Source organism: Schistocerca nitens, chromosome 2, assembly GCF_023898315.1.
Source record: "Schistocerca nitens isolate TAMUIC-IGC-003100 chromosome 2, iqSchNite1.1, whole genome shotgun sequence".
NCBI lineage: Eukaryota > Metazoa > Arthropoda > Insecta > Orthoptera > Acrididae > Schistocerca > Schistocerca nitens.
Genome location: NC_064615.1, coordinates 603,877,932 through 603,897,384, shown reverse-complemented (window position 1 = coordinate 603,897,384; position 19,453 = coordinate 603,877,932). Strand labels below are relative to the sequence as shown.

Genomic DNA, 19,453 nt, shown 5'->3' with positions numbered 1-19,453 from the left:
TTGTAATGCTTAATCATTTAAAAATACCAATCCATCAATTATACAACAAAATGCAAAATAATACACCAGTATTTACATTGGTTGTGCCATCATCACAAACATTTATTTTCTGTTGCAAGATATACTTTTTTGCGGGAGGGAAGGTGGTGGGGGGTAATCATCATCATATAAATGGTTAAAGCATAAACTGTTCTCGCACCATGGACAAAATATAAATACTACATTTCCACATTCACATTCTTTGTTCATTAAATTCAAAGGGAAGCACACTTCATTAAATTACAAAATACTGTCTTCTCATACCCTAACTTGGATCTGTACTAGGCGAATCTTGCAAGAAAAGGTCCCCAGCAGTGGGATCGACTTCCTGAAACTGTCTGTATGGTTATGTACGCTAAGATCCTACATTATCACACACTGCAGCCATTCACCCCTGCTTGGGTAGCTCTGTTTGTAGAGCACTTTCCCACGAAAAGCAAAGGTCCCGAGTTCGAGTCAGCAGTCCGACACACAGTTTTAATATACCAGGACGTAGCATACTCAAATGTTTAAGTATTACAACAAATAAATAAATAAATATAATTAAATTCAAATTCACAAATATTCCAAATGGAAAAATAACAACAGAAAGAAAAAAAATTAGAACAGAAAAACGCGCATACCTTGATTAAAATGATGTTGCAAAGGAATAGAAATAAAAAATTACATTTAAACCAATTAACTGAACAAAAATGATGCTCAAAGCCTTTCTGATAAAAACTAAAACATAAAAAATTTTAAATTACCCAATGAGATTCCAACCCACAGCCTTCGGTATGGGAGGCCATTAACCATATCCATTACGGTACACAATAAATCTGTAAAACAGTACTTTTTGAAACTACTGAGTGTAACACGAAATACCGGGGGTTGTCCCCTTCCCCCACTCCCACCTCTGGCAAATACATGAAAATAATGGCTCACCAGGACGAAAGACTGGGGCCTTTACCTACAACACCAGATAAACAGTTTCAGAAAGTTGATCCCACAGCTGAAGACTTCCCCTTGTTAGTTACATGTTATGAAATGCTGGTGCATCAGAATTCAATGAACAGTTGAGTGGATTTTGATTGCATCTTCATGTTTAGCAATAAGTAATTCAGATGTACTCTGTTTCTTTTTCTTTTCTTCCTTCCCTCTCCTCTCCCCCCCCCCCCCCCCCTGCTACAAAAATGTCACATGGCTGACACAGGAGTACACTTTGAAGGAGTAATTTTCATAGTGTCCATAATTTTTCCAGCATTTTTCATATTTGCTTTGCTCTAGTTGAAAACATTTTATTACGAACCAGTAGTTTTCAATATTGAAAGGGAAACAATGATTTATACATTGGCCAGCCTGTCATGGGTGTACCGACAGGGTAAATCTGATAAAATGCACAGCTCCAGTTTTTATCTCATTTTACTGCATCAACTTAACTTGAATCTGAGTGTGTACTGGGAGGAACATATGATTCTCTGTTGGGATATCATCTTTGAATTCTGAAAGTAGTTCCACACATTAAGAAAGTCAACTTAGTTGCATAGTCTTCTGCTGGAGTCTGTGGACTCATCTTGACCAAATAAATCTACAACGCACTGTACAACTCTGCTACAAATATCCATTTCTTATATCATTTTCAACTAGAAAAATAATATTAGAGGATGTGTCACACAGTTATAGTGTACGTAATATAATTTGCCTATAAGCAACATCTCTCAAAAATGTTTTCGACAAACTGTGGTCTGTCAGTTGCCACACTACAACTGAAATGGTAAAAGAAAGTATGTGAACACTGTCAGTGATTTGGTAATGATGTTATACTCAATGACATGGGGAATTTTGTCTAAATTTATGTGCTTGTATTTGGAATTAGATTCTGGTTGCTGCAGCAAGAAAAATTTTCCTTAAATTTTCTTGGTTATAACATTATTTCTCATGTAACTAAACATCATTATCTGCAGGCAGTCTTTCAGTTGTAAATTCTTAGTTTTTATCTGAATAAAAGATTTACAACTAATCCAATGAAAAACCACACAACTGATTGATTAGGTGTGCTGATAGCTTACCATTATCATCTCCATATGCTGAGATTTCCTGGTCACCTGACAGAGGCGAGGCGAAATGATGTGAATGCAGATTTTTCAGAGTTGCCAAATGTGTTAATCTTATTATATCACCACACTTCACCGGTTCACTGAAAGGTAAGACAGTATACTTAAAACTTTTGTATAGTTATGATAGCAGCAGCAGCAGCAGCAGCAGCAGCAGCAGCACACCCAGCAGTCCAAGGGAGTGCATGCCTGAAAGAATAATACAGCATGTTTTTTTTCTTCCTTTTTTGCAGTAATAGTTTAACAAATTTTGCTGGTTAATACCATGTTTTGTGACCATAATAAGACCGTCATAAGAGACAGTATCAAACTATAAAACTTGCAACAATGGCACAGTTTAGAACTGAGGTGCAATAACCTGGCAGTGACTATGTTCCTTATTCTCCTGTGTTCCTCCATTGGAGAAAGGACTATATGAGACATAAAACAAAGTACTTAATGTTTCATTTTTCATTTGTAACATGTGCATCGACAGTGCCACGTGTTTCCTTCAAACCACACCACCACTGTAACTCCCACAGCCCAGCAGACATTTCACTGTTTAGGCCTACAGTAGTAGGTGGAACAGCAACAGCTGCTGTTTGATTTTATGCCGAGTCCTGGTCTGGCCAACAGTTCTAACCTGCCAAAACCTTTATCAAAGGAACAAATATTTTGTATGGTTACTGTATGACAGTCACACTTAACACACTGCATTTGGGGACAGAAAAACACTAAAACAATCAAAGAGTAGTTGATTAGCTCCAGGGCAAATGTGACATAAAATGGAATAATCAATTTATCTTTTACGTACGTCATTTCATAAAACAGGATAGATCCTGGTTTCCACAAAGATAATGGATTGTTTTACCTTTCCCGATTGATAACTTCACCGATAAGTGTTGATGTTAAAAAAAAAAAAAAAAAGAATAATGTCTCTAGACACCGTTCTTCAACATAGCCTTAGATTGTGTTGAAGTGCCATTATCCAAAATCCACCACATTTTCTCTCAGATACTGTGAAGTTAGTGCGAAAAATGTAACTACTAAGGAATTATTTCTAAAATATTCGTGTGTTCTCTCTGGTAACATCTTACCAGGAGACAGGCTGCCTTCTGAGATGATTACAAAATTATAAAGGCATGATAGGATTTAAAACCCCAATAATGTTCCAGAGACTTGAGGGTCCTGTAACAAGCTAGGCTGCAACTTCCAGGCCTTGCACCACAGGATTCAGGACAGTACGGTCCCCCTAAATGGATCAGGTGTAGTGATCTCGACTGGGAAAATGCCCAGTGGGTAGAATGATTATAAAGGGGCATTTCTCCAGGAATTTTCTAAAAGCAGTTTTAAATGCAGAAACTCTGGGCATTTACAAAAAATTACTTTCAAAAGTTTTTACTGCTAGAATGTAAAATTTACCAATTATTGTTGTTGTTGTTGTTGTGGTTTTCAGTCCACAAACTGGTTTGATGAAGCTCTCCATGCAACTACATCCTTTGAAAATCTCATCTCCGAGTACCTACTGCAACTTACATCCTTCTGAATCTGCTTAGTGTATTCATCTCTTGGTCTCCCTCTATGATTTTTAACCTCCATGCTTCCCTCCAATACTAAATTGGTGATCCCTTGGTGACCCAGAACATGTCCTATCAACCAATCCTCCTTTTAGTCAGGATGTGCCACAAATTCCTCTTCTCCCCAATTATATTCAGTATCTCCTCATTAGTTATGTGATCTATCCATCTAATCTACAGCATTCTTTGGTACCACCACATTTCGAAAGTTTCTATTCTCCTCTTGTCTGAAATATTTATCGTCCATGTTTCACTTCCATACATGGCTACACCCCATACAAATATATTTTCAGAAAAGACTTCCTGACACTTAAATCTATACTCAATGTTAACAAATTTCTCTTCTTCAGAAACGTTTTCCTTGCCATAGCCAGTCTACGTTTTATATCCTCTCTACTTCGACCATTATCGGTTATTTTGCTCCCCAAAGAGCAAAACTCATCTACTACTTTAAGTGTCTCATTTCCTAATCTAATTCCCTCAGCATTACCTGATTTAAGGGAAGTTGGAACGCCCTATTCTGACAATATTAAATTTAGTGACTTGGCCTCCCTGCATTTCAGGAACCACTGCAACCATTGACAGGAAACTTTTACAGGACATTAAACTGTATGTTCTGAGTCTACTGAACTACAATAATTGCATTTCAGCCACTGCTTTCGGAAATACAACTTTTTAATTACACGATTCAAATTTTGTATACTTCTTTGTATGTTATCCTAAATAATTTTAATTAGTACATAACATTATGTCCTCCTTTTAGTTCAGTAGACTCAGGATATGTATGCTATTACTTCCTGAAAATGTGGATACTCTACTCGAAGTGATTTCTGAGATTTAGGGAAAAATGCAACAGAAAATGTAAATTTTCAGGAACGGATTCTAAAGAGACTGTAACTCACTGAACATATGCTTAATTTTTTTTTCCACTCAAAAGCGCCCTGCACCATACTGTGTATCATCCTCTTGATCTTTTTCCAAGTTTTTTCTTCTTTTCAGACTTCTTAGTAGCCAAATGTGCTGCATACTGTACTTTATCAATGCGAACCTTGTCCACCCATTCAAGTTCTTTGATGCAGTTTGCTCCAGGATTTCCCATCACTAAAAGCATCACTGACCCCCCCCCCCCCCCCACTTTATTGTCTTCATCCCAAATCCCAACAAAAAAAATTTTTGGTAAGTGAGTCCATATCAGATTATTGAACGACTCATTGGGGTTTTGAGTCTGATCATGCAGACACTTCTTCAGTAATTCAGGATTTGCCACGTCTCTGTAAACAGGTTTTACGATATCCATGACCGCTGCTGGAATGGAATGTTTATGGCTGTATGAACTGTTTCAGTTAAGTACTGGGCATTGCAGTAATTGCACCATGAATCAGGTCCAGGAGGGCAAAGGTGGTATACTGGTTTTTCATCAGTTGACAGTGTGGAAGAAGGCAGCCCACACTGCCTGCTTCATTTTCAACAAATGCTCATTATTATTTCTAATGGCCATCCCATAATACTGCTGTAGTTCATCAGTCATTTTGTCTGTCAACCTGCCTCTTATGGTCTTACCATCAGAAAGTTTCTTGTCCCTCAACCTGGGGCCCATCCTCTTCTGGGCATGACCTTTTGTAAAATAGCAATCCACAGCCTTCTATATAAAAAATTACCAATTTTATTAGATCTTCAAGTAATGCACGTAAATAATTTAACATTTTCAACCGGTGTAGATTATATTTAAAAAAATAAAATACATCTCATGTGAGTTTATAAGTGATCTATATATCATTTTACTTGGAAAATTGCAAATTGTATAATGAGAGAAAAGTCTGAAAATGTGAAAAAAATATCCCGTTCTAATTCCCTTTAATTCGACTACATTCCATTACCCTCGTTTTGCTTTTGTTGATGTTCATCTTATATCCTCCTTTCAAGACACTGTCCATTCCATTCAACTGCTCTTCCAGGTCCTTTGGTGTCTAACAGAATTACAATGCCATTAATAAACCTCAAAGTTTTTATTTCTTCTTCACAGATTTTAATTCCTACTCCAAATTTTTCTTTTGTTTCCTTTTTACTGCTTGCTCAATATACAGATTGAATAACATCGGGGATAAGCTACAACCCTGTCTTATTCCCTTCTCAATCACTGCCTCCCCAATGCTTTCATCGACTCTTGTAACTGCCTTCTGGTTTCTGTGCAAATCATGAATAGCCTTTCACTCCCTGTATTTTACACCTGCCACCTCCAATTTTGAAAGAGAGTATTCCAGTCAACATTGTCAAAAGCTATAAATGCAGGTTTTCCTTTCCTTTGTCTATCAACTAAGATAAGCTGTAAGGTCAGTATTGCCTCGTGTGTTCCAACATTTCTATGGATTTCAAACTGATCTTCCCCAAGGTCAGCATCTACCAGTTTTTTTCATTTGTCTGTAAAGAATTCGTGTTAGTATTTTGCAGCCATGACTTATTAAATGGTTATTTCGGTAATTTTCATACTTGTTGACACCTGTTTTCTTTGGAATTGGAATTATTATATTCTTCTTGAAATGTGAGGGTGTTCTGTCTCATACATCTTGCTCACCAGATGCTCTCTCAAGGCTATAGTAGTTCTAATGGAATTTTGTCTATTCCCATTGCCTTTTTTTGACTTAGTCTTTCAGTGCTCTGTCAAAGTCTTCACATAGTATCATATCTCCCATTTCATCTTCATCTACATCCTCTTCCATTTCCATAATATTGCCCTCAAGTACATCACCCTTCCACCTTTCTGCTTGCCCTTCTTTGCTTAGGACTGGTTTTCCATCTGAGCTCTTTATATTCATACAGGTGGTTCTCTTTTCTCCAAATGTCTCTTTAATTTTCCTTTAGGAAGTATCTATCTTACCCCTAGTGATCTACATCCATAAATTTGTCCTCTAGCCATCCTTGCTAAGCCATTTTGCACTTCCTGTCGATGTCATTTTTGAGACGTTCGTATTCCTTTTCGCCCATTTCATTTACTGGATTTTTATATTTTCTCCTTCCATCAATTAAACTCAATATCTCTTCTGTTACCCAAGGATTTCTACCAACCCTCGTCTTTTTACCTACTTGATCTTCTGCTGCCTTGACTATTTCATCTCTCAAAGTTACCCATTCTTCTTCTTCTGTATTTCGTTCCCCTGTATTTGTCAATTAGTCCCTAATGTTCTCTCTCAAACTCTCTACATCTGGTTGCTTCAGTTTATCCAGGTTATATAATCTATCTGAAATTTTCCAGTGCCTCCAGGCATATTCCATATATACAACTTTCTTTCACGATCCTTAAACCAAATGTTAGCTATGATTAAGTTATGCTCTGCGCAAAACTCTACCATGCAGCTTCCTCTTTCAGTCCTTACCCAAGTCCATATTCATCAACTACTTTTCCTTGTCTTCCTTTCCCTACTATCAAACTCCAGTCCCCCATGACTATTAAATTTTCGTCTCCCTTGACTATCTGAATAATTTCTTTTATAGCATCATATATTTCTTCAATCTCTTCATCATCTGCGGAACTAGCTGGCATATAAACCCGTACTACTGTGGTAGGTGTGGGCTTCGTGTCTATCTTGGCTACAATAATGTGTTCACTATGCTGTTCATAGTAGCTTATCCCCGCTCATATTTTGTTTATTCATTATTAAATCTACTCCTGTGTTACCCCTATCTGATTTTGTATTTATAACCCTTTATTCACCTGACCAGAAGTCTTGTTCCTACTGCCACTGAACTTCACAAATTCCCACTATATCTGACTAACCTATCTTAAGGAATCGTGCATCCCACACTCCGATCCGTATAACGCCAGTTTCCTTTATCCCGATAACAACAGCCTCCTGAGTTGTCCCCACCTGGAGATACAAATGGGGGACTATTTTACCTCCGGAATATTTTACCCAAGAGGACGCCATCATCATTTAACCATACAGTAAAGCTGCATGCCCTCGGTAAAAATAACGGCTGTATTTTCCCCTTGCTTTCAGCCATTCACAGTACCAGCACGGCAAGGCCGTTTTGGTTAATGTTACAAGGCCAGATCAGTCAATCATCCAGACTGTTGCCCTCGCAATTACTGAAAAGGCTGCTGCCCCTCTTCAGGAATCACACGTTTGTCCGGCCTCTCAACAGATGCCCCTCCGTTGTGGCGGCACCTATTGTATGGCTATCTGTATCGCTGAGGCACGTAAGCCTCTCCACCAATGGCTAGGCTCATGGTTCATCGGGAGAGATTTACCAATTAAAATAAGGAAATGGGGTGATACTCCAGACATTAGAATTAGTAAATGTTTACACTTATTTTTATTACAAGGAATTAAAGGAAAGAAGAGAGAAGCATGGTTGGTTTATTTTACTTGAATTCCAACTTGCTGAACCAATGGAAGGGGCATGTTGCTGACAGCCGTGTATCTTTTACTATGCCCTTTACCAGTTCTACTCTCTCTCTCTCTCTCTCTCTCTCTCTCTCTCTCTCTCTCTCTCTCTTCCCCCCCCCCCCCCCCACACACACACACAGCGTTGAACAGCTCTGTAGTGATAAGCCGGTATGAAAAGCATTGTCCGTATGTCACAGCTCTGTCAGATCTCTGAATATTATTGTAGAATGACTATTAATAACAAAATTATTACAGAATGTATTAAACATCTGGACGTGTTTCTTAATGATAAATGCATTCTTAAATGTTACACTATACTCAGTGGGAGGGGAGGGAGGAATTTTTATTGTCAGATGTGGCAACATTTGAGGCAGATTATAGTTTTCTTTTCTCCTCTTTTCTTTATCTACCTTCTTATGACTGCAAGATAAAATGAGAACACTAAATATAAAAAAAGATTTAATACCAAAGAATTGATGCCCAAGGTGCTAGAATTGTTTGATTCTGATATTAGTCGATTCCTAGAGAATCCTCGATTCCACTGTTCGACATGGGTTCTATTTCTGATATTAAAGTATGTGCTTCTAGACCATTTTACCGTGGGAAATTCAAATATGTAAACAAAATATCGTTGTCAGGGATACTTTTTATGTAATACGTATATATATATATGTATGTATATTCACAATTCATGGCAAAAACAGAGACGTTATAGAGAAATACGGTCATGTTGCTGCATCCAGTAGTGATAGAACGTGATAATTTCTTGTGCAACAGCAGGTGGGAAGAATCAGACATCATTAGGTTACTGCTGCCACACCTATGTCATTAAGACCACCTGGAACATCTCATTAACTCGAACAGCGACAGCCGGTCGCTGCCTCGGCAGTAAAGCTTCACGCCTCCTAGGGGCAGTTGCATCGAATTTACAACAGTGGTGTTAGCCGCAATTTGTGTCAGTCTTAACAAGTGGGTGTTTTGGCTGACAAGTGACTGTCATATTTCTGAGCACGGTTGAATTTTTTAGTTCCTGTGTGTAAACTGATTGAGCCTGGTGTTGAAGGTAAAACGACTGCTTGTTTTTACACATCAGCGTTCCTCTAGTTCCCTACTATTAATTTAATACAGGTGTATTACCAAAGTGGTATTTTTAAATTTGCAGAAATGCCATGGCATCGTGGATGTCGATATAAGCCGGAAAACTTCTGCTACATCTGTGGGAAGTTCACCTTTGCCAGAAATAGGAAGAAAATTTCTTCAGTCATAAAGAAAGCGTACAAACATTACTTTGGAGTAGAGGTAGGAGACCAAGATAAAGAATGGGCACTACATTTCTGTTGTGCTACATGTTACTGCAAACTAATTCAGTGGTGGAAAAGTAAAGAGAATGTGGCATTGTTTGCTGTTCCCATGGTGTGGAGGGACCCTAAGGACCATGTTACTGATTGTTATTTCTGTCTAACAAAAATTCAGGGTTTTACAAGCAAAAAGTCGAAGAGGCACATTGTTTACCCAGATCTGCCTTCAGCGAGAATGCCAATTCAGCATTCTGACAACCTTCCAGTACCTTCAAGAGCTCGAGGTCAAATTCTGAGTGACAGTGAAATAAGTAGTACTGAAGAAATCACAGATGATGATTCTTTATATCACTGCACAAGTGAGTCATCGCCACATTTGTTAACACAGGCAGATTTAAATGATTTAGTACGTGATCTAGGACTAAGTAAACAAAAGGCGCAGCTGCTTGGTTCAAGATTACAAGAGTATAATCTACTGCACCAAAGTACTAAAATTAGTGTGTTCAGGCACAGAGAACATGCCTTTATTTCTTATTTTTCAACTGACGAAGCACTAACATTTTGCAATGACGTTGCTGGCCTGATGAAAGTGCTGAACTTCACTTATATTTCACTGGAGTGGAGACTTTTCATAGATGCATCGAAAACAAGTCTGAAGGGTGTTTTGCTCCATAACGGAAATAAAATACCCTCTGTTCCAGTATCTTACGCTAGTTTGACAAAAGAGAATTACGAATTCGTACAAAGGAGCTAAATTCATTAAAATACAATGAACACAAATGGAAAATATGTGCAGATTTCAAGGTAATTGCTATGGAACTGGGAATGCAACAAGGCTACACAAAGTATGCCTGTTTTCTTTGCGAGTGGGATAGTCGAGACCAAAATTCTCACTACGCGAAAAAGAAATGGCCTAGGCAAAAAGGGAAAGTTGGCGAAAAGAATGTACAACGTGAAAGTCTGGTAGCTCCTGAATATATACTACTTCCACCGCTTCACATCAAACTTTGCCTGATGAAACAATTCGTGAAGGCCATGGATCCAACAGGCTGTGGGTTTGTATATCTCGCTACCAAATTACTCCGTCTTTCAGCTGCAAAAAATAAAGGAAGGTGTATTTGTGGACCCACAAATCAGAGAGCTGCAGAAAGATGCAAATTTTGAAGCATGTTTAACTGATAAAAAACCGCATGGGACTGTTTCAAGATGATGTCGGAAAACTTCCTCGGAAGAAGAAGAGCTACTAACTACAAAGCAATGGTGAAGGATATGATCAAAGCATATCAGGATTTGGGGTGCAATATGTCTTTGAAAGGTACATATGATGGACTCTCATCTGGACTACTTCACAGAGGTATCGGATGAACATGCGGAAAGATTCCATAAAGACATTTCTATCATAGAAAGGCACTATGAAGGGAAGTGGGTACCTTCTATGTTAGCAGATTATTGCTGGAATATCATTCGGGAGAAGAAAGATTCACAATACAAGAGAAAAAAGTGATGTGCATTACAAGGCAGTGGCTCATTGTTTGTCAATTTTCTGTAATTTCTCATGTCAAATACATGCTTCAAAGTGTATACACAAAGGTTACTGTGTTATATGTTAGATCCCACCCACCATTAATGTGATGAACTTATAACACCATAAAGATGTGCATTTGTTTGTCGAATTTCACCTCACGTTTGCTGCACTATATCAGAAACTGAAAAGAGAAATAAAATTGCGATTACTAATAAACTATCCCTGACAGAAAAAAACCAGAAACAGTTTTCAATTCAGCACTCAAATTACAACTAGGATCACAATACTTTTTATCAGAAATAGAAAAAAAGGTTTTTTTTGTAGAACAGTGTTCTTAGAACTGTGGAATTGGAATTAGCGTGTGACACATCCCAAACTAAAATCATTACGGATAAACTTTTTTGACTCTAATTCCAGTTATTCTAAGTAAATATTAATGTTATTGCTATTACTGCAAATAGGTAGTAGATGAAATTTTGAGTGAACGGCTGGTAATTTCAATAGTTCATGCAATTCTATGGGTTATTTATTTAATTGGAATTGGCAACACTGGTCTGACCATCTGACAGTCATCCACGTCTACATGGTTGAGTGAGAAGCATCACAACCTTGTCTTTGACTTATTTACAGTGTTACAGACAATAGGCAATTGAACAGTTGCAAGATGATTACCGTATTTACTTGAATCTAAGCCGCACTCTAATCTAATCCGCACCTGAAAAATGAGACTCTAAATCAAGGGAAAAAAGTTTCCCGAATCTAAGCCGCACCTGAAATTTGAGACTCAAAATTCAAGGAGAGAGAAAATTTTAGACCGCACCTCCAAATCGAAACAAAGTTGGTCCATTGTAACATGAGACACAATTTAGGTTGAATGGATGAAGATACAGCTACAGTAGTTTGGTTTGAGTCATAATCTTAACTGTTAAGCTTTACCAAGTAGCCATTGCTATGTGTCAGGTGCTCCGTCCGTATTTATACGAGTACCCTTCCTTTTTAAGGTGCTTCATCTGGTTTGAATCTATTGCTTATTTTGCTTTGAACTAATAAGTGCCGTTCTTTTTGTTATAGGTGTTTACGTCACTCTAAGCTGAAAATGCATTATTGTACTGTGTCATGCATTGTTTGTCGCATTCTGATAAAGAGTGCCCATGACCTGTCGCCGCTCGCGGCAAGGCTTGCTTTTGTGCGTGCTTCTGCCGCTTAAAAAAAAAGGGGAAGGGGGGGGGGGAGAGGGAGAGGGAGAGGGAGAGGGAGAGGGAGAGGGAGAGGGAGAGGGAGAGGGAGAGGGAGAGAGAGAGAGAGAGAGAGGAATTGTCTCATAAGCGAATCAATGGCAAGAGACTTATTTGTTGTTACTTACACTGCTGCTTTCTTTGATAATGATCAACAAGAACCAAATAATAGACACTGTACGATAGATGATGTTCTGAATGAGAGTATTGCGAAAAATTTTCTCCGTTTGAAAATCTTTGCAGACACCTCTTCAGTACATTACATTCTGCACAGAAATTAGTCATCTTAGATTTAAAAATCTAGTCAGTTGCTGTGCTTCATTTCTGACTATCACTATTCAGCATAAGAATAATATGAGTATAAACACGGCATGATAAGTATATTCTTCCGCATTTGCTATTGTCTCACTCTAGTTTCGTAGTTTATTAGGCAGGCAGGATTTAAATGAGATAGCAGCAAACACGAAAGAATACATGACATAATGTTTACATTCTTCTACCTTTTCTTTTAATTTATTTACTGTCGCAGAGGTTTTGGTGCCAGTATTTATCTTTGTGCCTGCAAAGCATGCCTGTATAGCGGTACATATATTCGACGGCAGAAGTTAGTTGTGGCGGCACCTACCATCATTTTTCAGAACTTCCGCTTACTTTGCAATTGATTCTAAGCCGCAGGTGGTTTTTTTGGATTACAAAAACCAGTAAAAAAGTGTGGCTTAGATTCGAGTAAATATGGTAAGAAAAAAGGACTTATTTGGACCTTTTTCAGTTTAAATTATTGTTTTCAGGAATAGTCACATTCTGAAAAAAACTGAAAAGTACATCAAAAAGTGTTTCAAGTGTCCTCAGAATTTGAACAAAGTGCCCGAGTTACATAAAGTGATTGAGAGCAAATCTGTAATTATTTTGCAGTCGTATACTATAAGTAAAAATACTACCTATAGGCTAGCTACTTAATATAAACTATACTTTATTTCAAAACTTACTTTTAAGCTTTTCTGAAAGTATTTGTATGGAGTGTAGCTATGTATGGAAGTGAAACATGGACGGTAAATAGTTTAGACAAGAAGAGAACAGAAGCCTTTGAAATGTGGTGCTACAGATGAATGCTGAAGATTATGTAACTAATGAGGATCATGTAACTAATAAGGAGGTACTGAACTGAATTGGGGAGAACAGAAATTTGTGGCACAACTTGACTAGAAGAAGGGATCGGTTGGTAGGACATATTCTGAGACATCAAGGGATCACAATTTAGTATTGGAGGGCATGTGGAGGGCAAAAATCGCATAGGGATACCAAGATATGAATACAATGAGCAGATTCATAAGGATGTTACTGACCTATTAAGGACGTAAAAAGTTATGTTTACAGTCCAATTGATTTTCCCTAACTCTCAAGCAGACAAGGTCGGCCTGTACGCTTTTTGTGCTGTACGTGTCCCTTCACATTTCCACTTCACTATCACATTGGAAACAGTGGACCTAGGGATGTTTAGGAGTGTGGAAATCTTGCGTACAGACATATGACAAGTGACACCCAATCGCATGACCATGTACAGAGTTCGTGAGTTCCGTGGAGTGCCCCATTCTGCCCTCTCACGATGTCTAATGACTATTGAGGTCACTGATCACTGATGTGGAGCACCTGGCAGCATGTGGCAGCACAATGCACCTAATATGAGAAATGTATGCTTTTGTAGGTGTCCGGATACTTTTTATCACACAGTGTATGTTCTAAGATTCCACAACAAATTGATATCAAGGATACTGGATGGTACTTTTGTGTTTCACTTCTACTGCCCTTCTTGTAGAGAAGTGGGACCGATGCTGTTTTCCAAGAATTGGGCACAGTTTTTCGTTCAAGGGATCTACAATTGGTTATACTGAGAAGCGGGGCTAACTCAGCCATAATTTCAGTACAGAACCTGACAGGGATTCTGTCGAGCCCTGGAGCTTTGTTCAATTTTAATGATTTCAGTTGTTTCTCAACACCCATGACACATACTTATTTCCTTCATATTTTCAGTAGTGTGAGGATTAAATTGAGGCAATTATCCTGGGTTTTCCTTTGTAAAGGAATATTTGAAAAACTGAGTTAAGAATTTTGGCTTTTGCTTTGTTACCCTCAATTTCAGTTCCTGTCCCATTTGCCATGGACTTTACACATACGACAATACAACAATGCCAGTAATAAATACCAATGCATTACCATTTCCACAGCTTCATGCCTGTCTTTAGGAAACTCAAGGCAAATTAGGACCAAAAATTTTAAAAAAGGTCTCTTTAACTGCAAAAACTTTGGAACAGACATAACAAAATCTATAAAAATGGAAGAGAGTAATTTTCAATACTACATCCAAAATGCCTTCTTACCACTTCCGGCAAATAATTCACAGCTTTTGTTGGACTCTTGGCCTGGACTTAACATCACGTCTGTCTTTAGGAGGACAAGAAGATTTAGCCACTTGATAACAAAATTTTTTGACTTGGTAAAGCATTTTTCAGAAAACTGTTGGACAATATAATTTCCGATAGCTGTTTGTCCTTTTTTTTAGGTTTATCAATGGAATACTATTGATAAATTTCAATCATCTGCGCAAGGTCAGTTTGCATCCCCAGGTTTCATGGTACCCTGCACAATATGCAGAACAACTGCCATGACCATTTCTTATTCCACCTCAGTTCCCTAGTTACTGTAACATGCCTAAATGCAATATTTTTTTCTTATATCAGGTGTGTCTGAACTAAAGAAAATATTTGTTTTCATCAGCCAACAGATGCTTCACATTTTTGGGATGACTACTGGAAATAATCAAGGAACTGATTCACTGTCAGTAAAATAGTCATTATTCACAAATTACCATAAGAACTGTGCTATAGAAATGGTTATAAAATATTTCATGTCAACGTATTACAGTTCCGACTGATGGATTAATCTGTAATGCAAAATCATATACTGCCCTGATTTCTTTCCTATGTTAGTCACTTGTGTAACAATTACATCTTGAGCAGTTTAGCTGACAATATGCATTGCAAGTTGTTGAAAAAGTTAAAGATTTGAGACATGTTTGGTTTACTTTATGTGATGTAATCTCTTAGACTTTCTCAGCAATTTATTGTCACCTTGTCGAGATTAGGTGTTCTGCATCTTCCCAACACACATTTTGATGCTGTAACTTCACTACATCAGCTGCTCCCTGAGACTGAGGGATTACATATTGAAGATGTCGAGTCAGGGCACTGAAATATTGTGTTTTAAATAAAACGAACATTATTAATGTTACACTTTTTTATTCTTCTTGTCTACATATTTGTAACCCATTGGCACTAGAGGGCTCTGAATTGTAGTGTTTAACATCCTGGTCTGTAACGTAAATATGTCACTGTATGAGAACCAGCATGCTGTAATCTAGTTTCGAATTTGAAGAGCTCATCCCCACATGGATCACCCTCTCCATCATGATAATGCCAGACTATGTACAAGGGCTACATTATCTGCAACAATCCAACACCTCCATATAGTACCAAAATGGCCCCAACCAATCTTCATATGTTTCCAGAGCTTAAAAAATACCTCCGAGGAGTTCAATTCGATAGTGATTAAGTGGTGCAAGCAGAGGTGAGTTTGGGGCCCATCAATGAAGTCAAACATTCTACAGTTATGGTATCAACAAAATGGTCTCTTGTTGGGAGAAATGTGTTTACTGGCATTTATCGTCAGAATGGCTCTGTTGAGAAATAAATATGCAGACTTGGAGAATGAAGGTTTAGAATGTTAGTAACATATGCGTTACTGAAACAGCTTTAAGTGTTTTCACATAAAAAAACTTTGAGGCATTACTTTTCAGAATGTCTTTATATTTTTATTTGTTTAGTATTACTGCATCAAATACATTTTTTACAACTGCCTTATGACCTACTCTGTATTTCAATACGGGTATTGGAGAAGTGCTTTGTAAATCAATAATAGAAACACATGTAAGCAGAAAATGAAGAGATGGCCATTGAAACAACACGAGTAATTAGTATAATTCGTCACCACAACCAATATTCATTTTACAGATGAAATCATTAGTAACGTTTTAACATGAAAAGTGTAAATGTTAACATACTACCTTCCCCACTGGCAGCCTTCATCTTCACACACACACACACACACACACACACACACACACACACACACCACAGCAAACATCTGCTGTTTACTGCAAATGAGCACAGAACAACCGTCCTGTGAATGTTAACGTACAAATGACACTGTAAAGGGAACCATTGAGTCACTCATTCAAAGCAAATGAGATAGCTGAAGCAAATACCTGGTCTCCAAACTGACAATCAATCTACAGTGACTGACCAAAAAAATCAGACTTTTTAACCTTCAGATACATACAGTAAGTATTTCTTCATTCAAAAAAATGATGGTGTAAGGAGAGAAGCGTATTCATCATATTTCAGCATAGGATCAATTAACAAACAACATGGCAACATCTCTGGTAAGACCACTATTGCTTTTATATGACCATTTAATTTCATTTTAATTAAATAAGGGAAAGTTATAAAGGATTTGTATTTGATTAATGTGATTGTGTAGCTTGACAAAAACGTAGTACTCATGCATGTAACAATTATCAAGGTCAGAGTAGTTTTCTTCGTTAAAATATGGAAGTTAAAGGAATTTTCTACATCCACGTTCAGCAAACCACTAGGAATTACTTGAATACTTACCGTTGTAACGTTTGTTAGGACTGCTTTCGATTACGTTTGTGTATGGAATGTAGGAACAATGATTGCTTAAATGCCTGTATGTGCACTCTCATTAGCCCAATCTAGTAGTTGTGGCTCCTGAGAGAGGTATGTAGTTGGTTGATGTATATTCCTACAATCCCCACCTAATGCTGGTTCTTGCAAACATGTAAATAGGCTTTTATGATTTACTTTGTGTCTATCTTCAAGTATCTCCCAGTTCAGATATTTCAGCATCTCTCTGATGCTCTTCCACGAGTCAAACAAACCTGTGGACATACATGCTGCCATTCTCTGTATATTTTCAATATCTGCTGATAGCCCTATGCAGGGAGAAGAAAGACTCCAGTCAGTAAACATTATACATACCTCACTACGAAGTGGACAGACTGCTACTCACCACATAAACGAGATATAAACAGGTGCATTGAAAAACTGACTTCTACAATATTATTAGTTATTTTCCGACGACTCCTAATGCATAAACAATTTTTCTTTGCAAAGGTTGGTTAACCCAACATACAATTAAAAAGTCTTGCCAACAGCTTCAGGAAGCTCCAGTTGTCGTCCAGTTTGGAGGAGTGGTGTGGGATCCCTACAGTTTATAATAACAAATCAAAGAAAAGGTTTTCAATGTAGAAAACTGTAAAAAGATCATCATATCGTGAAACACCACCATTTGCACAGAACCTTCTGATTTACTGGAAACTGTCATTGCTTTAAGCAGTTTTGGTAAACCATTGAAAAGCAATCTGGAGGACCAGGTTGGGATTTCATTCAATCTATTGTCAAATGTGTGTTCAAGCAATCTGACTTATCAGATGGGAATTTGACACAAATTCTTCCCAAATGCAAGTTCACTGCCTCAAACACACTACCATCTGGTTCCATGACAGTAATCCACATACCTTCCATGTGCTCAAATTTGGTTGAGCAAAGAAAAACAAAAGTAGCACAGCCATTCAAGAAATTGAATTACAACACTGCCCAGATAACTAGGAGTTACAAGTTTTTTTCTCCTAATTACAAGGGCACGACAAAGGGAGGGGACTAGAATTTGCAGAATTACTGTAACTCCACACAAACAACATATACACTGACAAGCTAAGATCTCAGCTGAATAATCTTCTCAACAGTTGAACTTACTTTCGTCCTACATGCCAAAAAGGAAAAATGTCACTATTCTACATCTATAACCATACAATACACACCACCGTGAAGTCCATGGCATACGGTATTTCTCATTGTACCAGATATTAGGGCATCTTCCTGTTCCTTCTGCATATGAACTTTGGGAAGAGTGATTACTTAAAATCATCAGTATGTGCTGTAATTAGTCTAATCTTGCATACAGAGTTGCTGTATATTCCTAGATTTATTATTTAAAGCTGGTTACTGAAACTCTGTAAGCAGGTTTTCTCAGGACAGTTTGCACCTGTCTTCAAGCGTCTGGCGTTCCACACACCTATCTTCAAGGATCTGGCAGTTCAGTTTCTTCTGCATCTCTCTGTCTCCCACAGGTCAAACATACTTGTTACCATTCAGCCTGCCTTTCTCTGTATACATTCAATATTCTGTTAGCCATACTTGGTACAAGACCCACTCACTTGACTGATATTCTACAAAGGGCCACACAAGGTTTTTTATAAGCAATCTCTTTTGTGAACTGACTGCATTTTCCCTAATATTCTAACAATAAACGAAGGTCTGTCACATGCTTCACTTTCGAATGAGCCTGGAAGGTCATTCCATTTCTTATACCAACAAATTGTTAAACCCAGGTATTTGTACGACCTGATCAATTTCAATTGTGACTTTTTGATGTATGTCATAAGACATTACTTTTTTGGTGAACTGCACAATTTTAAATTTTTGAACATTTCAAGGAAAATGCTAATCTCTGCATCACTTTGACATTTTATCAAGATACAAATGAATATTTGTGCAGCTTTTTCAGACAGTACTAGGATGTAGATAACTGTATCATCTACAAAAGGCCTAAGGTTAGCATTAACATTGTCTGCAAAGGTCATTAATATAAATCATGAACAGCAATGGTTCCAGCCCCTTCCCAATGGCACACCAGAAGCTACCTCAACATCTGTCTACACTGTTCATTCTCACTGCCAAGAAATCCTCAATCCACTTACAAATTATCTTGACATCCCATGTATAAACATACATTAGCACAAACCACTTCAGATGAGAATACCTTGAGGTTGTACAGAGACCTTCTCACCTGAACTAGGTAGAAATAGGCCATTATTAACCAACATGCTACTTAAGACTGTATTACTCATCCAAATACATCTTCCCTCTATATATTACAAATTATTCGTAACCACACTCATTGTGTTGCATTTTCTTTTATTTTATTTTTCTTTGACATCTGCATTATATAAATTATATTCTCATCAACTAGGTAGTAACAAATTATATGAAACCATTTTAACAATTGTTAAGCATTCAATTCGCTGTAATCTCACAGAAATCTTTATATATTATGTTCTTTATAATATTTAACAAAAGCATGAACAACTGAATACCAATCAGACTGTAACAATGAGAAGTCTTTGC

General features: G+C 37.6%; 1 protein-coding gene across 1 annotated transcript in view; it reads right to left on the bottom strand.

The window, feature by feature from the left end:
* The window catches only part of LOC126236689 (stromal cell-derived factor 2), a 47,136-nt gene that overhangs the window by 8,849 nt on the left and 18,834 nt on the right, over positions 1–19,453 (bottom strand). The window contains exon 3 of the mRNA XM_049946181.1: positions 2,088–2,215. Coding sequence (XP_049802138.1) covers positions 2,088–2,215 — 128 coding nt within the window. The remainder of the gene's footprint in view (positions 1–2,087; positions 2,216–19,453) is intronic.